The following is a 20,897-nucleotide window of genomic DNA, read 5'->3' as shown; positions in this document are numbered from 1 at the left end:
TGCAGTAAATTACTTATTGCTCCTTTAGCTAAAAAAGTGTTCCAATATAATATAATATCCCTACAAAATGAAGGGAACGTGCAACTAAGTTGATAATATTTAGCCTGCAGCTTCCTGCCAAACAGAGATGCCTCTCATAGCTCGCTGACTGTAATTGTAAAACATTACCATTAAAGCGGTGACGAGGTTTGCTTCTTTTGTTTCTACTCTGACTCTTTGTGTTGTTTAAGACTGGAGAGACTTCCAATCAACTGCAAATTTCTTTCTTGCGAGTTTTGTATCCTCATTTCAGCCTGCTGACTGGCAGTGTGCAGCAACATGTGGACAAGCAGAGCTGAGCTTCTGTACGCACAGAGCTGGAGAAAATTCCTGTTATTCTGTCACCTTCTCTGGCATCCCGACAAAAGGACTTGAAACCCTTGGAGGAAAATCTGAGAGCATTTGATTACTAATACTTGAAGGCTTGCCTTTATCAGATATTTCTTTTTATGCTTTCTATTTTTATTCCTGAAAATCCATATATTGCACATCCATGTATTTTACAAAAACAAACAATTTCTTAATCCCATGAAGAATAAAATCCCTCCAAAATAACCCTTCCTTCTTTAGGTCGTCAGATATTTTCCTCTCTATTACGCCAATCCTCTTGGTGGTGTACGAATGTCCTGTTTCTGTTAAATATGAGAATATGTTCAGGTTTAGAATCAAAAAGTAACATCGACACTGAGAATATTTGACTTAAAAGTAACAGATGAAGGTGAGAAAGTCACGAGATGCGTCCAGAATATCTGTGCAAAATAAACGATCCGTATCAGTTTGTGTCGACCGGCTTCTTTTTTCATTTTATTCTGCTGCAAGTCTCAGAGTTAGCGTAGAAGCAAAGAGCGTGTGTGTGTGTGTGTGTGTGTGTGCGTGTGTGTTCACCATCCTCTCGGTTATAATTAATACCCACAGGATTGTCATTATTCCACGTTTAGAGGGAGCGTGGAGGCTGTGATTCACGCTAACAAGTCAGCTTGCAGAGCGCCAACATGTCAGCAGCTGAAATGCCTGCAGGCTGGAGGAACCAGCCTCTGACTTGAAGGTCGCTGATTAAAATCCCTCGGCTCCTGGCAGAGCCCACCGGGAACACCAGTGAGAATGAGAAGCTGTCTCTTATCCAGAGACAGAGTCAAAAGAGGAACACAAGCCTTTGTTTGTTTCGTGCTCAGATGTCAGGTTTGAGCTCCCAGGCTGGGCTGTTGCTGGAGTTTAAGGATTGATTTCATTTAACTTGCATCTTAGTTTAAAAGTAGGTTCTCCAGTGTTTCTGTGTCAGAGGAATGGCTTGTTATAGATTCGGTTTACACTCATATTTTGCCAGAAAACCGTCTTTGATCTGACACAATTGTGTCACTTTCCTGGATATGAATTTTATATTTTTGCTGAATTAGACATTTCGATTTTATCCCTCAATACCAACACAGCAACACGTTCACCGCCGCCCATGAAATGTATTTGTACTTTATTTTCCTGCGGTCAACATATAGTTTTATTGTTGCCGCAGCAAAAAGGGTAAACCAACAACACGGGAGGAAAAATAAAACTCACTGAGAAGCAATACTGTCCAAAATAAACACTAAAAATTACACTGAACTGATTGAGTCTCACCGGAAATTTGACAAGTTGTGTCTACCAGGATGAATTAAATAATACAATTTGGGTCCGTTGGGAGACATTTTTATTGGTACTAACCTATAGCTGGGAGGCTGTATTTTTTCTCATGCTATGCTAGCATAACAGCACATTTTATCGGGTCAGTGAAGGCCAATCAAATTAAAGCTTAAGAAATTTTAAGTGACTTGATATCCTGTCAAGTTAAACAGTTTGTGCAGCCTTTAGTACGGCTTAGTGAGCTGTGCACACAAGCATAAGCTGTGATTTATTTTATTTTTAATTGGCCATGGAAAACATGTCTGCAGAGCTCGCTGCAAAGTAAACAAACTTTAGCAATTTATTGTTGAAAAGAATGACATTATAGAAATTTAAATGCCTTACAGTCACCCCATTTTATTGATATTTTTAGCACTTAAGTAGCATTTTTAATTTTAAGAGTTGGAAACTCAGTTTGCCATTTGTGGTTGCTGCGGAAAATCCATCCTTTAGGAAGACGTAACTTGTAATTATCAGTAAAATACAGAACCTAATGGAAATAAACATCTATATTAGCTGGACAAATTCAAATGGCAACAAAGTTGGTGATTATGAAAGTGACTTGAAGGCAGAATTGTGCAGAAATCTCCCAGCTGCATCTGGACAAAGCTGCTTTAGCTTTACAGTCAGAGATTTTCTAACCTATAAATTACTAAAGCTCAGCCATGAAGATGTTTAGTCATTCAATCTGTTTCTTCCTTTTTCTCTTAGTCGTGTTGTTTCTGTAGACTTTCTTTAGTCTATTTCTCTGTTCGTTGTATCTCATCTAAAGACGCATCTTTCTACCTGGGTAAAAAGATGTGCGAGGCAGAGAGAGCATAATCGCCCTGCAGAGCAGAACGTGTGCAGTGTCAGTCATCCGTGACACAAATCTATTATGCAGCTGCATTAGTCAGAGGTGGACAGCTGTATTATAGACGGCATGAAATTCATCTCACTGAGCCACACAACTGTGATTCTGAACATTAGTGATGTAATTACCTCTCAGGCTGTGAATGTGTCCATGAAAAGAGGGCGGATCAGGCAGAGCCTTCGCTTCCAGCCCTGTACGCTGAGCTGCGGGTGTCGTCGTTAATTCAGGCCTCGGTGCGCTCTGCTTCTAACCTTTTGTTTATCCGGAGAGCTCGTCTGCTGAGCACGCACGCGCTGCCTCTGTGCTGACCTGTTTTTAGTCGCCGTGTTTACCTGCAGCAGCGTCATCTGAATCAGCAAGGAGCCCGATTAAGACTTGGCTTCATGCCTCTAAAGCTCCTCATCAGCCCTTTGCTTTTAGCTCTGTTAATAATTTTCAGATATTCAGCGAAGACAAAGAGGAGCATGATGGGGAGTCCATTTAAATGAGAATGTCAGAAAGGAAAGCAGAACGGTGTATTACACATGGTTTATTTTACTGTTGAGATGCATGCTTTAAAAAAACTCTGGCAACATTTGACTTAAACTTTATATATATATATATATATATATATATATAAACTCTGGCAACATTTGACTTAATATAATATATAATTTGACTTTATGTATATCTATATGTATATATAGATAGATAGATAGATAGATAGATAGATAGATAGATATGTATGTATGTGTAGATAGATATGCATGTATGTATGTGTAGATAGATATGTATGTATGTGTGTGTGTGTGTATATATATATATATATATATATATATGAAAAAAAAATACTTTTTGTCAGTCAATTTGAGTTTTTGCATAATTACCTGTATCGGGCTTTAAAGGGTTAAAACATCTAAAGCAACAGGAAGTGAGATAAATACCGCGTTTCCACTACCCTTATTTTACCGAGCCGAGACCAGTAACCGAGTTACTATTGAGTGTACACGGTCAGCAGACTGAACTGAACCGAGCTAGACACAACCGGACCGCGCTAAATGCAGACCAGTTCCAGATGTGGTCTTGTCCTGGTTTTTTCTGTCCAGGTTATCTGATAATGAAGAGCGCATGAGCAGACCGCGTCATCTTCTTACAGTCAGCTGACTGTCTGCGGTTTTTCCGGCGTGTCTGGCTGCACGTCCCGATTCACACTCCATTCAGACAAATTTCAGACTTTCATAATAATACTAGCTTCCTTACTGTGCCACACGGTTTCCAGAGATGATTCTGCTTAGCAGCGTGATGGACCTCAGCATCTGTCATTGTTTCCGGCGTCTGTAAACCCGGAGTAGACGTTCGTTTGTCTCATCCACTTCCCAAAAGCTGACTCTGTCTAACCATAACATCCTGAATGTTACGGGCGCCGCCGTTTTGATTTGCTTTGTCTTGCCTTCAATCCCAGAGAGCAGTAGTACCGCAGATCGCCACTAGGACGCGAGGAGCAACCAACGAAGCGGGAGAGTGGTGTGTAAACGGTCGTCAGAACGAGGCTCGGCTTGGTTAACTGATCCAAGCTCGGACTGGTCTCAGCTCAGATCAGTTTAACAAGGGTAGTGTAAATGGGGCTTTTAAAAAGTGCGGGACAATGTCCCTTGTTTGTCTTGTCTTAACGAGGAGGCTGACGGAAACTCAAAATCTATCAAACTCCAGAATGAGTCGAACCCTCCAGAGTTTCACCTTCTGAAATAAAACAAAAAAACATTTTGTTTCTATCATGTTAGAACCTGCCAGCACACACAAGGTTAAGAGGTGGTTAAAATGTAGCTACGGTCAGCCTGTAAAAACCCCTTCGCTGCTCGTTGATTAATAAACGAAACGCATCTTGTTCTCTCCAGAAATGGGTGTACACTCACGGCCAGCAGATCCGTCAGAAGCAGCACTGCCTGTCGCTGTCGACCACCTTCCCGGCGTCGCAGGTCCTGCTGCTGCCCTGCAACATGGCGGACGGGAAGCAGGTCTGAACACACACACACACAGATCCACAGCTCAGACGGACAGGTGGCGTGTCTCTGCGGGCCAGTCGCTGCCGTTTATCAACTGGCAGATAAACACATCAAAATGTTAATTAATCTAAAGATGAATTTGTTTTAGAAATGATTGATATTCACGCTGGCTCATTTACACACGTGCAGATGCCTGACACGTTTTGCAGTGTGCAGCTTTGAACACTGTTAACACACACACACACACACACACTCACACTCACACATGTCATTACCTGACCACTGGGCACCTTGACGCCGTCCCAGAAGCCCCTGCAGCAGCGAACAACCTGACAACCAATAAATCACCTGAGAAAGAAGGAGAGAAAGTAGCAGTAGGAGGAGGAGGAGGAGAGACATGGGAGGAAGGATGAAGAAACAAGAAGAAGGGAGAGAAAGAGTCGAGGGATGGCATCAAATTTTCTCATTAGACCTCAGCAAGTGTTCGGTTTGCTGAAAAATCTGCTCCGGTGTGCGTTTGTGGCTGTCGCTTCTGGACTCCTGCGATGTATAACTAACCCAGACGACGCGTGGATTCGATCAGACACAAAACAAACATGTAAATGTTTCTGCTTTCTAATATCTGACATGGCACAGAATCTGATTCAGCTACTTGTTGTTTCGTCTGGGAACCACCCGGGTGGAAAATAAGAAAAGACTTCAGAACGGAGGGGAAGGGGCATAAAAAAAAGCACCGCAAGAATCAAGACAGGAGGTGAAAAAGTAACAAAAAAGAGCATCTGGGCCAGAGAAAAGGAAAGCAAAAATATGCTGACAAACACCTAAGCAACCGAGTTCACACCCAAAGTATTCATACCCTTTGAACTATTTCAGAATCTGTTGATAGAACGACTATTACACAAATCTGGCCTTTATGAAAGAGCGGCAGAAGCTAAACAATTAAAAAGTAGCAATAAAAAGTATTGTTTGCAGTTTGCACAAGTCATGTAGGTGTCCTACACAGTGGCCACTACGGATGTTTTAAGTTATTTAATGTTCTAATAAATAACTCTCTGTCTGTTAGGTATTGTCTGGTGAATATGAGCCCAAACAGCTGATATTAGCTGATAATAATTGAAAGGAATGATTCATGCACTGGGGTTCTTTTAACAGCAAACTCTGCACACATATAGAATAAAATATAGACAAACGACTGACATAACATCCAGAGAACATCACTATATAATGCTGTTTATTGGAATTAACACTATATTTCTATCAACAAATCCTCTCTACCAGGCTAGTTAAACTTAACTAAACTACTAAGCAAAATGAACATAAAAGAAGCTAAGACACTATGTACACACAAAAGAAACAAAAGGACAAATAAAATAGTTGAAACTATCAGAATGATTCAGTGAATCCTGGTTCACTGCAGCTTTAAGTTAGAGAAGCAAAGTTCATGTTAAAGAAGGTGGAATGAGGTTAATTTAGCTTAACTAATTTAGAACATTTGTATATGTTCAACCCATTCACAATGCAAATCCCAGTTAGATAAAACATTATTTGAGGAAATAACATTTTAAAGAATGATTTGCTGAATAAAATCAATAATCTTTAGGACACTCGAAATAATTAAGCCTGAAATTGGAAACTTAGGAAGCTAGAGGGCGCTGTAGTGGACGATTGACTGAAAATGACGTGCATCGGAGTATGTTGCCATTAGCTTGATGGGTTAATCTTAAATTACACAAAACACCGTTACATTGCTCATAGTACCAACAGATGGTGGCTGAGTTGAATGAAACAGGCCTTATGTTAAAAAAAAAAACATGGTTACATTTACTAGGGTCAGTAGCTGTAAGTTATCTGGGAAGCTAATAGCAGCTAATGCTAACGGACCATGGGCGCTCACTTATATTTTGTTGTAATGAGCGGACCGGAAAACACAAACATTAATGTCCCATCGGTGTATAAAACCCTTAAGGAGATAAAGTTTGTGATAATAACCGTAAAACACACTCAAAACACTACAGCATTTTCTTCCACCAGAACCAGAACCTTCTGAGCTGAACAGTTTTTTTTAGCCGATTTCATCCTTTCCAGTCGCTAACCGGAGCTATGCAAACAAATCCTGAACTAACAACTATATATAGCTATTTTTTTTTAACAATGCATCTTTTTAAGCATGGCCATATCATAAATCCAAATATGATTGGCTGACCAATACATCACAAATCACTGTTATGCAGTTAAAGGTTTATGTTGTACAGATCATTAAAATACAACATTATTTTTTTATTTTCCAATACAGTATCATAATTAAGCTAATTTTACATAATTACATTAAATGTCTGTTTCAATTTATCTCAAATAATGACACAAAATTTGACGTGTTTTTTTTTTTTTTTAAATACCATGATTTAAATTAGTTTTATTTCTTCTGGGACCATCCAATGTTAATGTTGGAATGGTCTAGTCAAAGTCCAGACATGTTTCACCTGAGAATCTGTGGCAAGATTAAAGAAAAACCGATGTTCACAGATGCTCTCCATCCGGTCCGAGTGAAGTTTGGATGCTTTTCCAAGAATGTAATGAGTAAAGTGTACAGAAGCATTGTCCAAAAAACGGGAAGCTGTTATTACAAGGCAATTAAAGTATTGACGCAGTGGGAGCTACATATAAAAAAATACTGGTTTATATTTATAAAACACGTTGAATCATTTTCATTCTCATTTATATAACTATATTCTACTTTATGTTGGTTTACCCCATAACATCATCATGATAAAATACAGTATTATTGAAGTTCATGGTTGTAATGAGACAAAATGTTATTTTTAAAAGATGTGTGGGTAACACTGCATATACCATAAAGCTCTTCAACACGAGCTGAAAGCACAACGGCGAACAGCGATGAAAAAGTAAATGTAAAACGCGTATCCAGATGACTTTTTGTGTTATTCCCTTCCTGCCTGGTGATGCTGCGGCCTCCAGAAACCTGCATGTTTTGACACCTCGGTGAAGCTCCCTCGTGGCAGCAGCCTGACAGAAAGCTGAGGTAGAGGAGATGTGGCAGCCGGGGGAGAGAATCAGGGGAAAAGTTGCTGCGTTCTGTCGGGTCGACTGAAAGCCGACTCGAAAGTGTGAAAACCAAGCTGTAAATTGGGAGAGCGGTGGATTCTGCTTGGAGATGTGCTGAAGAATACGTGACGTTATTCTGAGAGTTTGTTAGAGGTTAACAAGACAAGAACAAAAACAGGAATGTATAGCATGTAAAGAAAACCACACATCACAAGATAAATATGTAAACAGAATCAGAAAAAGATCGTAAAGAAAAAAATTATGTTGAACTACAGATGTGGGGGGGGAGAAGAGAATACGGGTTAAAGAAGTGATATAAATATAAAATTATAAGGAAAGGTGAGAGGAACAAAAGGAGGTAAGATGTAAGGAAGAAAGAGAGAAAAGAGGGAGGAAGAAATTAAGGAAATAAAGAAGGGAACTCAGAGAATATCCCTGTGAATAGGAAGGAAGGAAGGAAGGAAGGAAGGAAGGAAGGAAGGAAGGAAGGAAGGAAGGAAGGAAGGAAGGAAGGAGAGAAAACAAAGGAGTAGGAAAGAAATAAACAAGGAAGGAAGGAAGGAAGGGAAGAAGGAAGGAAGGAAGGAAGGAAGGAAGGAAGGAAGGAAGGAAGGAGAGAAAACAAAGGAGAAGGAAAGAAATAAACCAGGAAGGAAGGAATGAAGGGAGGGAGGGAGGGAGAAACATGAAGATAACGAAAAGAAAACAGGAAGGAAGGAAGGAAGGAAGGAAGGAAGGAAGGAAGGAAGGAAGGAGTAGGAAAGAAATAAACCAGGAAGGGAGGAAGGAAAGGAAGGAGGAAGGAAGGAAGGAGTAGAAAGAATAAACCGGAAGGGAGGAAGGAAGGAAGGAATGAAGGAAGGAAAGGCAGAGGATATGGAAGGAAGGAAGGAAGGAAGGAAGGAAGGAAGGAAGGAAGGAAGGGAGGAAGGAAGGAAGGGAGGGAGGAAAGGAGGAAGAAAACATGAAGATAACGAAAGGAAGGAAGGAAGGAAAACAATGGAGTAGGAGAGAAGGAAGGAAGGAAGGAAAACAATGGAGTAGGAGAGAAGGAAGGAAGGAAGGAAGGAAGGAAGGAAGGAAGGAAGGAAGGAAGGAAGGAAGGAAGGAAGGAAGGAAGGAAGGAAGGAAGGAAGGAAGGAAGGGAACAAACATGAGGATAACGGAAGGAAGGAAGGAAGGAAGGAAGGAAGGAAGGAAGGAAGGAAGGAAGGAAGGAAGGAAGGAAGGAAGGAAGGAAGGAAGGAAGGAAGGAAGTCATGATGGACAATTTACCAAAAGGAAGGAACAAAGTGTGGATCAAGGAAGGAAGGACTGAAAGAGGAAGAGAAGGAGGCAGAAAGGAAGGGCAAAGATTTACTGGAGACAAAGAAGAAAGGATGGAAGTTTTGGTTTGAGAAACAAGAAGGAAATAATGGTGACAGCTAAAAAACCTGAAGAAAGTAAAAACCCTAAAACACGAGGCTGGGCTGAGAGGAAGGAGGGAATATGGTGTTGCAGAGAGGAAGACAAGAACAAACACAAAGAGCTGAAAAGCAGTTTACTGAATCTAAACCGGCAAATAAATCCAAACCAAAACCTTCGAGAAAAGTAACAGTAAAAATAAAAAACTCAGTTTATCTCCAAACATCTTTTCCTTCTCTCTCTGACCTTGTCTGCATCAAAGCCACAAAGCTGAGAGGAGACGATTGGATAGATTTTCCTTCTGCAGCGCTGAAGACGTCTCCATCACCGGGTGTGTTGTTGTCACATTGTGCTGCAGCCGGAACATTTCCGGGTCATTTCCCTCAGTTAGCAACAACCCTGCAGACAGAGGATGCAGGAAGACGCTCAAAGTCACCAAGAGAGTCGATATTAGGGGTTTTAGACGTCAGGATCTTCTTTATCCGTGCAAAGAGGAACTCCTGCAGCGCTCAGACAGGCAGGTGTAGCACACCTGAGGCGTCAGGTTCAACACCTAAAGGATCACCATCTGTGTTTGCTGCATGTGGCGATCAGTGTGTGTTGCAGTCAGGGAAGCGCGTCTCTGAAAACCAAACCAAACGTGTGGAGCTCCGTGCTGACGGCGTCCAGGTCGGCTGAGTGTGAGACGCAGGCAGGAAGCAGAGCGCTGATCGCTAATTAGAACCGTGATCCACCGGAGAAACAGCCCAGAGCTGACAGGTGGAGGGATGGGGGGGGGGGGGGGGGGGAGAAAAACGCAGAGTGAGGCGAAAATAAGGGAGAGAAACAGCAAGAGGGATAAAATGCAAAAATATACAGAGAAAACCAGAATGAGCTGTTTAGAAATGGGAGAAAAAGTGATGTGAACCAGCTGAACTTCAGCACAAAATCCCTCTTATTAATCAAGCAGCAAGCACTTAGTGTCACATTGATCTCTGGCAAATTACACGTCTGCCTATAAACACTTTAAATCACGAGATGCTCTCCCACATCAGGAGCACAGGCTGGCTCTAAAAACCAGGATGTAAGGAGGAACATTTAGGTTAGCATGTTACGTTAATAAAACCTTCACATCACAAGTCACAGCGGCGGTGGAAATGTCAGGAAATGAAGCTACAAGGGTTAGTGTCTGGCATAAAAGTTTCCTCCCTTAAAAGCAACAGAAGAATCAAGTTAAAGAGCGACGAGTTGCTTTTGGGTCACAGCAGACGGCGCCACAAGGAAACGTCTCACCAGAGGCGGGTGGAGTAGAAAAAAGGTTATACTCAAGTAAGAGTAGCACTACTTCAGCATATTTTTACTCAAGTAAGACTAAAAAAGTATTCAGTAAGAAGGCAACTGAGTAACTAATCATAACAGCTGATGATTTTGATTAATATTTAAAAATGATGTAATCGGACAAAAAAATATAAAGTTATGTGCAAATTTCGGTATTTTAAAGACAACAGATGCACTAAAGACAAAAACACTTTTCTAAATAATTTCTTTTAACATTAAACTTGAGACAAATGCTTACAGCAGTTAATGTATATACAATATGAACGTTCATCTGACCTCCAAATGTCTGTGATCAGCAGATAGAAAATAACATTAAAATAACAAAGCTTGTGTAGAAACAAGAGTTCTCACTTTAACATAAACTCCAGGTTTTTGTCTCTATGACGGATTTCTGGTTAAAACAAGTTTGTTCTTTATTCAGGAAGTTAGTCGCAGTAGGTAGAGTAGCCAGACATTTTACTCAAGTAATAGTAGCACTACTTCAACATATTTTTACTCGAGTAAAAGTTAAAAGTAGTCAGCCAAGAAGTTACTCAAGTAAGAGTAAAAAAGTATTCAGTAGGAAGGATACTCGGGTACTGAGTAACTAATCATAACCGCTGATGATTTAATATTTAAAAACGATGTAATAAGACAGACAAAAATATAATTTTATGTGCAAATTCTGGTATTTTAAAGACAAAATATGCACTAAAGACAAAAACACTTTTCTAAATCATTTATTTCAACATTAAATATATACAGCAGTTAATGTATATACAGCATGTTAGAACAAGGCAAAATACTTCCAATAACAAAATCTACTGTTTACTGTACGTTCATCTGACCTCCAAATGTCTCAATGAGCTCAGCAGACAGAAAATAACATTAAAATAACAAAGCTTGTGTACAAACAAGAGGTCTCACTTTAACATAAACTCTATTTTGTGTCTCTTTGATGCATTTCTGGTTAAAACAAGTTTGTTCTTTGTTCATGAAGTTACTTGCAGTGATACTTGAGTAATAATGTGACTCAAGTAAAAGTAAACAGTACAGTGCAGTAAAACTACTCCTAAAAGTACATTTTGTTTAAAAAGTTACTCAAGTAACTGTAACTGAGTAAATGTAACTAGTAACTACTAATTTTTAAACCTCACTCTCTCCTCCTGCCTTAATCAGTTAGCCCGCCTGAAAACTGCTACAGTCTCTATTTCCACATCAGCCCCATGATACGTCCCTGAACTCCGCCAACTCAAAAAGAATCGCAGAAAATTTGAGCGTCTTCATATAAATAAATAAATGCTCTCACTGTCCATGCCCAAGCTTTTAAACATTCTGTCAAAACTTACAACTCGGCACTAAAATCTGCCCGCTCCAAATTCTGCTCGGACATTATCTATTCCAATTCCTCAAATTCCCGCACTTTATTCTCCACATTTACAAAACTCACCAAACCACAAGACAACTTCCACATTCACAATACAAAAGAACATATTTTCATACAAAAATCCAAAGCATTCACAACTCGCCACTGGTACCCACAGTTTCCCCTCTTCCATCCCTTAGCTTCACTTCTTTCTCTCCCCAGTCCCTCTCACCAAACTTCTCATAAACAGGAAATTATCATCTTGTCATCTTGACCCCATTCCGTCTCCTTTACCTAAAAACCTGTATTCTCACCCTGGTCCCTCTAATACCTCATATCATAAACACTTCGCTTATCACAGATTCTGAAATCTGTCATCATCAAATGAGTCATCTTCCATCTCAACTGACATCTTCACACCTCTCAGCTGTTTGAAACTTCTCAGTCTGGATTTCGTACCCACCACAGCACAGAAACAGCGCCTCTCAAAGTCACTAATGACCTCCTCCTCCTTCTTCTCCTTGACCTTTCTCTGCTTTAGAAACAATAAACCACACCTTCCTTCTCCACCGTCTTCAGTCCATCTCCAGTACAGGTTCACCTCTTACCTCTCCGACCGTTACCATTTTGTTTCCATTAACAACGTTATGTCCCATACCTCCCTCATCACTCATGGTGTTCCCCAAGGTTCGGTATTTGGCCCCCTCCTCTTCGTTATTTATACGTTACCCCTTGGTCAGATAATTCGCCATCTTGGACTCAATTCTCACTGTTATGCTGATGACACTCAACTTTACACATCCACAAAATCAATCGCCCTGGTCATTCTCTCCATTATCTCTCACTGCATCTCAGGCATTAAAACCTGGATGGACAATAATTTTCTAAAACTCAACAGCAACGAACCAGAACCCCTCATCACCGGTCCCAAATCCCTCCTCCCTTCTGTTTGAAACTTCATTCTCACTATTGATGGTCACAATGTTTCCCCCTTCTTCTCCTCTCGGCATCATCCTGGACTCTTTCCTGTCATTTCAAACGCATACCAGCAATATCACCAAAACGTCTTTCTTCCATCTCCACAACATCGCCCACCTCTGTTCATCCTTCCCCCACTCTGCAGCTGAAATCCTCATACATGCCTTCATCACCTCTGCAGTAGCCTCTGTTTAGGTCTTCCCTTCAGTCATCTCCAAAAATTACAATACATCCAGAACTCTGCAGACCGCCTACTCTCCCGTACCCAGTCCAGAGATCACATCACCCCTGTCCTCCAGCAGCTTCACTGTTCAACACCGTATCCAGTACAAGTTTCTTCTCCTCACCTACAAATCCCTTCGTAATAAGACCCTTCCATATCTGTCTGACCTCCATTAATAGACACCAACCTCCTCACATCCATCACCAGACCTCAGAGGACCGAGCCGTCGCTGCTGCTGCCCCAAACCATCAGGAACTCAGACTCATTACACAACTTTAAATCACATCTCAAACCCCACTTTTTTAAACTTGCTTTTCCATAGTATGATTTTTTTTGCCTATTTCTGTGTTTTTTTATTCTTTTTGTCGAAAGAAGTGCTATATAAGTTTGATGTTTAATTATTATTATTATTATTACTATAACTACCCACCTCTGCGTCTCACCTTGCAGCGCTCACACAGACACACATTATGCAAACGTCACAACAGTTAAAGGCTACAGAGACAAACATATACGAGAGAAGATCTAAAATATTAGAATATATCTCGTATACACTCGTCTTCTCATGTTTCTTCACCAAACCTCAGAGAGTTTTTAAATGTCCGTTTTCCCCCCCCGAAGCTCAGTGAGCTTTCACATCTGAGGAAAATCTTTAACTAACCAGTTAGAGACCAGCATGGAGTCACATTGAAGGCAAACTTTTAAAGCATACACTCATTTATCAGGTGTCTCAAAATGTTAAACAATATGGCGCAGACAAAAAATTATAACGTCACATAAATCGGAAATGGAACTGGAATGCTGAAAAATCACAAATCAGACACGTTTTACAAGAGAACAGATGTGGTCATTTTTTTATTACCCCATTTCTCTTTACTGTATCTGCACTTATTTTGCCGCTATTTTATTGGGGACAGCATTTTGGCGCTCCCTATTGACAGGCCGCCGCTGGTTTGGCCTGTATGGAAGAAAGTGATCGTTAAAGGCATACTATGCAACATTTTTCAGTTAATTAATGTGTTTCATACCGTTTTGGATGATTAAATGAGTCATTTCAGGTCGAACAAAGGTTTTCTCGGCCGCCCTGGTGGTCTGTGGGGGAAATACCGTACTTGCAATTGCAAGAGCCCTCGGCCCGCACCCACAGGCTCAGAAGTCTCGTGCAAGACAGCGAGAACTCCATGTGTTTTTGCCCTGCCATTCACTATATGCATGCGCAAAAGCAACAACAAAGAACCGCGTGTTAACGTCAAATAAACATGCAAGCATATCGAGTTTTATTATTATTATTATTATTTTTATTTTATTTTTTATTTTATTTTTTTATGTTGGCTTGGCGAGGCGGCGGCGGTAGCGTCTCGCCAAGATAGCGCTGCGGGAAGCTTGATGTTCATACCTTCACTGTGTTAGTCATTGTTTGTACTGCTGTTTTTTCCACTTTTCGTTGCGTTCGCCTGTCTGCTAAGCTCAAAACAACCGCGCCTGGCTTGATGGAGGAACCAGAACAGCTGAGCATCTTTATGACAGTGCACTTTTACTTTCACCCTCTGGGGGGAGCCTCTCTGGAAAATCAACCCCGGTTGCATAGTATACCTTTAAAAAGAAACGTATAAGAAGTCTACACGCAAAACACCTTGTGCTGGAAATCTAACACTTAACGCACCGTCCCCTGGCTGAAAGGTAATACCGGCAGCATCGCACTACAAGGATGCTTTTCTTCAGAAAAGAGATAGAGATAGATAGAAGAATCCCTGTTAGAGGCGTGAAAAGTCTTGGCAGCGAGGCAAAGGTCAATGACCCTAAAGACGCCGCCTGAGCTACAGGGAAACGGTTTAGATCAAACTAAATTTATATTCCCAATTTTCCACATTAGGACAGATCCAGCATATGACAGAAGTTGATGCACACTTCTAATTTTGAAAGCAGAGGCCAAGTCCACAGAATTTCTCTGGAGTAAAAAAAAAAAAAAAAAGAAGCAAGTAGGTGTCATGAAATTCTGATATGAGCTAAATCCTCCAAGGAGGCCGTGTCAGGCCGGCACGTTCGCCCTGTGGTGACCTGAGGAAGATGAGATGTGCTCTCATCCCCCCACGGCCATCTTGAAAAGGAACAAAGACGGGGTGAACTTTGGCGGACTTGTGTAAAGAGAGATCAATGCTGCGCGCTGCTCTCATGTTTGATGTCAGCACTGCTGCAGCAGACGGTAATGAGGGGAATGCTAATTGATTTACTTTTAATTATCCCTCCCTTCGTTTCCTTCTTTCAATTAAAAAGCTGTGCGGCCCGTCGCCTCGCCGTGACGAGCGCGTCGTCCTGTCAGGGTCGCAGTGGAGCTGCAGCATTTTTACAGGACGAGTGTTGCACGATTGTTTGTGCCGCTGCAGGGCCTCAGATTTAGAGACTCCATGATAATCCACCAATCAGAACACATGCGTGCTCCAAAACCTGACAAACTTTTAAACTTTTGTAAAACATCTATATTTTCAACCTCTATATTCAAATTTTTGAACTTCAGACAACTTGCCCTCTTCTCTGATTGGGTTTCAAAGACTCCTAGATAAAAAAAATGTCTGTCTGTAAAGAACATGCTAACACAATTATTATTATTATTATTATTATTATTATTATTATTATTATTATTATTATTATTATTATTATTATTATTATTATTATTATTATGCATCATTCAGTACATTTAAATTGAGTTCAGGCCCAACTCACATCCGGTTTGTGATCATCTTTATTATTTATTTCATTATTACACTTCCGTTTTTTACATCTTATCCTGATATTTTAGTGCAAAAATTATTTTTGTCCACTAAACATCAGTAATATATAATAAAAAAAACACAAACCATCAGATTCCCAAGCTATGTGGACCTAGGAACGCAGGGTGCATTTAGATGAGGGCTCCATCTAGTGGTCATTAATAGACATTACAAACAGATGTTTACCCAAAGTCACCAAAGCTTTGCCAGAATTCAGGTTTAATATCTTAGAGTGGTTAAGATTATTTTAGAAAAAGGTAAAGTTTAACAAATGAAAGTTAGTAAATTTGGACCGTTTGAATAAAATATAATTTTGCTAAATTGAAACAAGTCTCAGATGTTTGTGCTGCTGCACGGTAGAGCAGCTGGTAGAGGTCCTGGGTTTAAATCCCGGTAGATTTTTTTTCTTGTTTGGACCACTGGTGCCTACATTGCTCTTTATGTCCATCAGTGTTCCGCTGCAACACGTTGCGTTCCCTGTTTTTGTGCTAAACTCAGTGACAGCCCCTTTGTCATAGTCAGACACGCGTTTCTCTGCAAATTGGTGCGCCGCCTCACAGAACCGCTCCGTGGAGCACGACTGAAGACCTTTTCAGAAACGTCTCAGGCAAGTGCAGGTTCCTGTATCCATACCGTCCTCCTCTGGACGCTGAATGAACGAACAAGACGGTGCAAAAAAAAAAAAAGAATAAAATGCAAACCACTAAGAAGGAAATCATCATAGCAGCCTAACCCTTCCTGCTGTCGTTCTGCTTTGTTCTGCAGCGGTGGCAGAAGTCAGGGACTCACCTGGAGCATATCGTCTCTCGCTTCTGCTTGGACTCTGAGATGGCTCTGGACGGCATGGACTCGTCCCGCATGCTGGTCATCAGTCCCTGCGAACTGAGCGCGTACACACAAAGATGGGAAGTGCCCTTTTCCTGACCTCCGAAGCCCGGCTTCATTCCACCGACTCTCCACCGCAGAGCGCTCTGGCTAAGGCGTCTGGACAAACTGAAAGTGTGGGAGCCATTAAGAGGGCTGAAGAGGAAGCTGACGAAGAGGACGAGTCAAAGGGCTGAGATGTGGTGGAGAGGAGAAGAGCTGCACGGATCAAACCGCTGCGGCTAAAAAAAGACGCACAGAAAAAAAATATGTGGGTTGATTGAAGAGTTTGACTCAGAGGGAAACTAAGTGCACCTTAAATCCAGACTGTCAGCGTTGGCAGAATCATTTCATGATGGAGGAGACGCTCATGTTTAGCTCATGAGTCGTCATGACCAACAGTTCAGTCCATCAGCAGCAGGACGAGCTCGTCAGAGTAAAGCCTGTGCAGGTCAGCAGAGAAATATTGCACCATTTCATTTAAATTTGAGACTATTTTATATGAAGTTTATTCATAAGAGGTTTTCATTTACTTGCAAATGACTTTTACTGACGTTAAGGTTGACGCCAGCAACAGATTTGAAGGCTTTGGACAACGGAGCGTTTTCTCACTTTGCTGCATCGCTTCTGGTTTTGCCTCCAGTTTTGAAACAATCTGAGGACGACCTGCACAGTTTTTACCACATTTCCTTTATTTGTTTTAGTTTTAAACCAATTTTCCTGTATAGGTCAGGCTTTTTTTTCTTTTTTTTATCCTCGGCCCGTTTTTATTACTTTTCAGTGCTGACCTTGGAGGTTTTTATTAGATCTTGAAGTATTTCTGCATCCTCCTGTGTTCATGTCCGTGAACAATAATTCACCGCCGCAGCGTCGCAGGTCTCGGCTTTTAAAGAATGTTTTCATAAGAAGAAGAATTATTCTCTTTGATTTTATCAGTCAAAATATGTATTTTGACATTTTCACACCAAATAAGATAATTCCTGCTTTCTGTTTTATTGCCTGGAAGCTTTTTGTCAGCAGATTTTCATGTTGTCTTTGTGCACAATTGTTCTATTCTTTATCTTTTTTACAAATCTGGGATTATTTTACTATAAAAATCATCCTTAATGTTTGTGCAGAACATTTCAGGCCTGTTGGTGTTTTGCTCCTGAGTGATAGCAGAGCGGAGTGTGAGATTTATGGACAGATTGAAGCATTCTTTGTCTCTAGCGATTGGGAACTGGCTCCAGTCTGCCGTGCTTAAGCAGGAGAAAGTATTCAAACCCTTTTGACCCTAAACTTTGCTCACGATGGAGCCCCAGAGAACAAAAAGCTGAAATGAGCTTCATCCATGGGCTGGCTGAGGCAGGAGTCCGTTGAGGCTGTTCCGGCTGACTGAGATGGATCCCGGCTGCCTCCCTTTGGATCACCTCCAGAACCCGCTGCTGACAACGTGGGACATTTAAACTGACCTATATTCCATGTTATTCCACTGAAAACACACAAACCCGTTAAGGCTGGGCGATATGGATAAAAAAAAAAAAATCTCCGATTTGATCATACCAAATCCGATTAATCGATTTTTTTCCTTCTTTTTGTTTCTTAAAAAGAAATTAAAGAAATTATTTTAAAACATTGCTTTTTATGTCAAGCATTTCGTCAGGGAGTTGACCTGAATTCAAAATGCAACTAAAAACAAGCTGTGAAACATGCTTGTAAAACAAGATGGCAGCCGTGCCATTATAAACAATGAAAATATAACAAAACATTTGCTGCTACTGGTATTACACATTGAGCTAAGAACAGGCTTCACTGCACTTGTGAACTTCAAACTAAGTTAAAAAAAAAAAGTAAATAAGTAAATGAAGTACCTCGTATTATGGTAAAAAAAAGTTTCCACTTAATAATATTTTGACAATAATTTTGCCTAAACATATATTCAGCATCACATGCTGTTCTCTTCATGGAAACCCAATGAGTGTATTGGCAAAATAAAATCCAGATTTTCCAAAAATGAAATCTTAAAGAATTGTAAATTCGAATTAATCGATTAAAAGGATTTATCGCCCAGCCCTAAAACCCGTTTGTGGGTCAAATCTAAAACCCAAACCGAATGAAAGCGCTGACAACCTGGTTGCATAAGTTTCTACATTCTTAAACCGGTCCAGATTTGACCTGAGTACAGAGTTGGGTCGCATTTGCTTGGAGTCCTCTCAGCTTCCCATATTTGCAATCTCGGAAAAGTTTGCAAATATGGGTTTGCAAATATGCACTACATCCCCGCTGTTTTCAGTGGGGCTGTACTGCAGCGACAGCTCGGTACAGACTGAGGAATAATTCACAGTAGCTAAAGGATGTCAGAGGTGCAAATATGGTGAAGAACGTCCAATTGAAGCTTATTTCAGGTTCATCGGTCAGTTTAATGGCGTTTCCATGAAGACTGAACCAGTCATTAGTACATGGGTGTCATTTATGCAGCCAAGTTATTTCAGCTTCTTTTTTTTAGCATATTTTATCCTGTAACATGGTTTTGGTTTTCAGTTGAATTCTGCAGGATGTGTGTAAATGTTCTAAAAATGTTTTTTTTTTTACGCCACAAATAGCCTGAAATCTTTGTCATTATTACGACCGGTAAAATCTTTCCTTTTTTAAATGACGCCCGTTCTGCAGCTGCTTCCAGGACCCACAGCAGGGACAAAGATCCAGCTCTGAGAGGTGCGACGACGGACAGGAGCAAAGATTAAAGGCTCCTGGGAAGCAGCAGAACTGCAGTCGCCTCCATTTCTTCTGACGGGTGGAAGAAATGTGCGTCATTTGCTCCTCAGGAGCTTCATTTCTGCTCCTCTGTGAACATCTGCTGCCCATGGTTGTTATTTTTTCAGCTCATTTCACCTTCAGGATAAATATGCTTACAGTTTTGTCATGTTATAATTAGTACAGTATTAAAGTTTCAGGATTTTTCTTTTTAAAGTGAGGTTCATTTCCACTCATGTCGCTTTGTCAGAATCCCAGATGTAACCGAACCGAACCTCCTGCAGGCCAAACAGAGGTCACGTATTATTTAGAGCCCGTTAACTGGAGATGTGGCTTATAGCTGAAGTCAAACCTTCAACCCTCGTGTCAGGTGATGATGTTCTTTGGTTTCTTGTTTTCCATCCCATACGCTCCCTCAGCAGCACGCCATCTGTGTGGCTGCTTCACAGCTGCTTGACACCTGCAGCTGCATCACTTTGATATCCTCTCTGATTCCTGAATAAAGTTTTATAATGCCTCTTTCTATTTTCTTGAAAGAACTGTGAAATATGTACAAACTGTGAGCTTCAGGATGATGGTCACTTTCATTACAAGAAGCAGAACAACCTGGAAGATAAACACTGAATTTTCTGCGGCGTTGACGGAGAACACGTCAATCAACCAAATAATTCACCAACATCATTATGGAGGTGAATAATCAGTTTATCCTGCATCTTGTGAGATTAACAAACTGAGTTTGGAGCGCTGTGCCCCAAAAAGGCCAGCAGGTGGCGCACAAGAGGATTTATATCAACAAATGTTGCTTTATTTATTGAGAATTAACCTATTTTTAAAATTAGCTGGGATGATTTTTGAATATGTGAATATAATTTTTTTTCAATTGTTTTAAATTAACTACAGTAGTTTGATTTCTTTCAGATTCAGAGAAATTTATAAATGTTTTAGTAAGTGGAATACAGTTTGATCAGAATCCAAATAATCTTAAAACTGTTTTGTACTCACCTATTTACAACTATGTGTGTGAAGGAAAATAACGCAAAAAAGTAAAAAAAATAAAAAATAAACATGCATTGATATGAAAAATTATAGATTAAGTACAAGGTATAGCACCTTTAGTTATTGGTATTGCTGGTTAAAAAAAAAAGCTTTAAAAAGAGCCAAAATCAGCTAATCTTTATTTCAGATGCTTAATCTTTCTCTTAGATTTTGTTTTTTTTTATCAATAAATCTTTAAATTGAGCCCATTCATACAGCAGGAAAAAAACAACAAACATCACATAAAATAAAATAAAAATAATATTTTTACAAAACCATCAGTAGTTCAATAACAAGACATGTAGCTGAGTTTATCTTTTATAAGTTGATCAAAATGTCTGGAGCTTCTAACTCCTAAGATGTATTACATCCTGTTGCCCTGGAGTATAGATACAATATAACACAGAGGCCAATTTGTCTTAGCCACTCTTCAAAATGGGAAAGACAACAAAACACACTCGAAAAAACTGTTGTGAGCTGAAATTTATAATAATAAAAAAAGCTGCTACCACAAAATAACTACTCAGCTAAAGGTGTCCATATAGAGTCAGATAATTAAAAGTTTAAAAAGTGACAAACCCTCCCAGTTGGTTTTAGTGTATATCAAATAAAAAAGCATGGAAGGAGCTCTAGGATGCTG

General features: G+C 40.3%; 2 protein-coding genes across 3 annotated transcripts in view; both read left to right on the top strand.

Annotated features, from left to right (window-relative positions):
• galnt14 (UDP-N-acetyl-alpha-D-galactosamine:polypeptide N-acetylgalactosaminyltransferase 14 (GalNAc-T14)) overlaps positions 1–16,740 on the top strand; it is a 235,686-nt gene extending 218,946 nt beyond the window's left edge. Inside the window, exons 14-15 of the mRNA XM_012853687.3 lie at positions 4,420–4,539; positions 16,391–16,740. Coding sequence (XP_012709141.2) covers positions 4,420–4,539; positions 16,391–16,549 — 279 coding nt within the window. The 3' untranslated portion in view covers positions 16,550–16,740. The remainder of the gene's footprint in view (positions 1–4,419; positions 4,540–16,390) is intronic.
• LOC110368380 overlaps positions 1–20,897 on the top strand; it is a 718,672-nt gene that overhangs the window by 304,913 nt on the left and 392,862 nt on the right. The gene's annotated exons all lie outside the window — the stretch shown is intronic.

This window comes from Fundulus heteroclitus, unplaced genomic scaffold (assembly GCF_011125445.2).
Source record: "Fundulus heteroclitus isolate FHET01 unplaced genomic scaffold, MU-UCD_Fhet_4.1 scaffold_36, whole genome shotgun sequence".
NCBI lineage: Eukaryota > Metazoa > Chordata > Actinopteri > Cyprinodontiformes > Fundulidae > Fundulus > Fundulus heteroclitus.
This window is presented reverse-complemented; position numbering and strand designations above follow the sequence as displayed.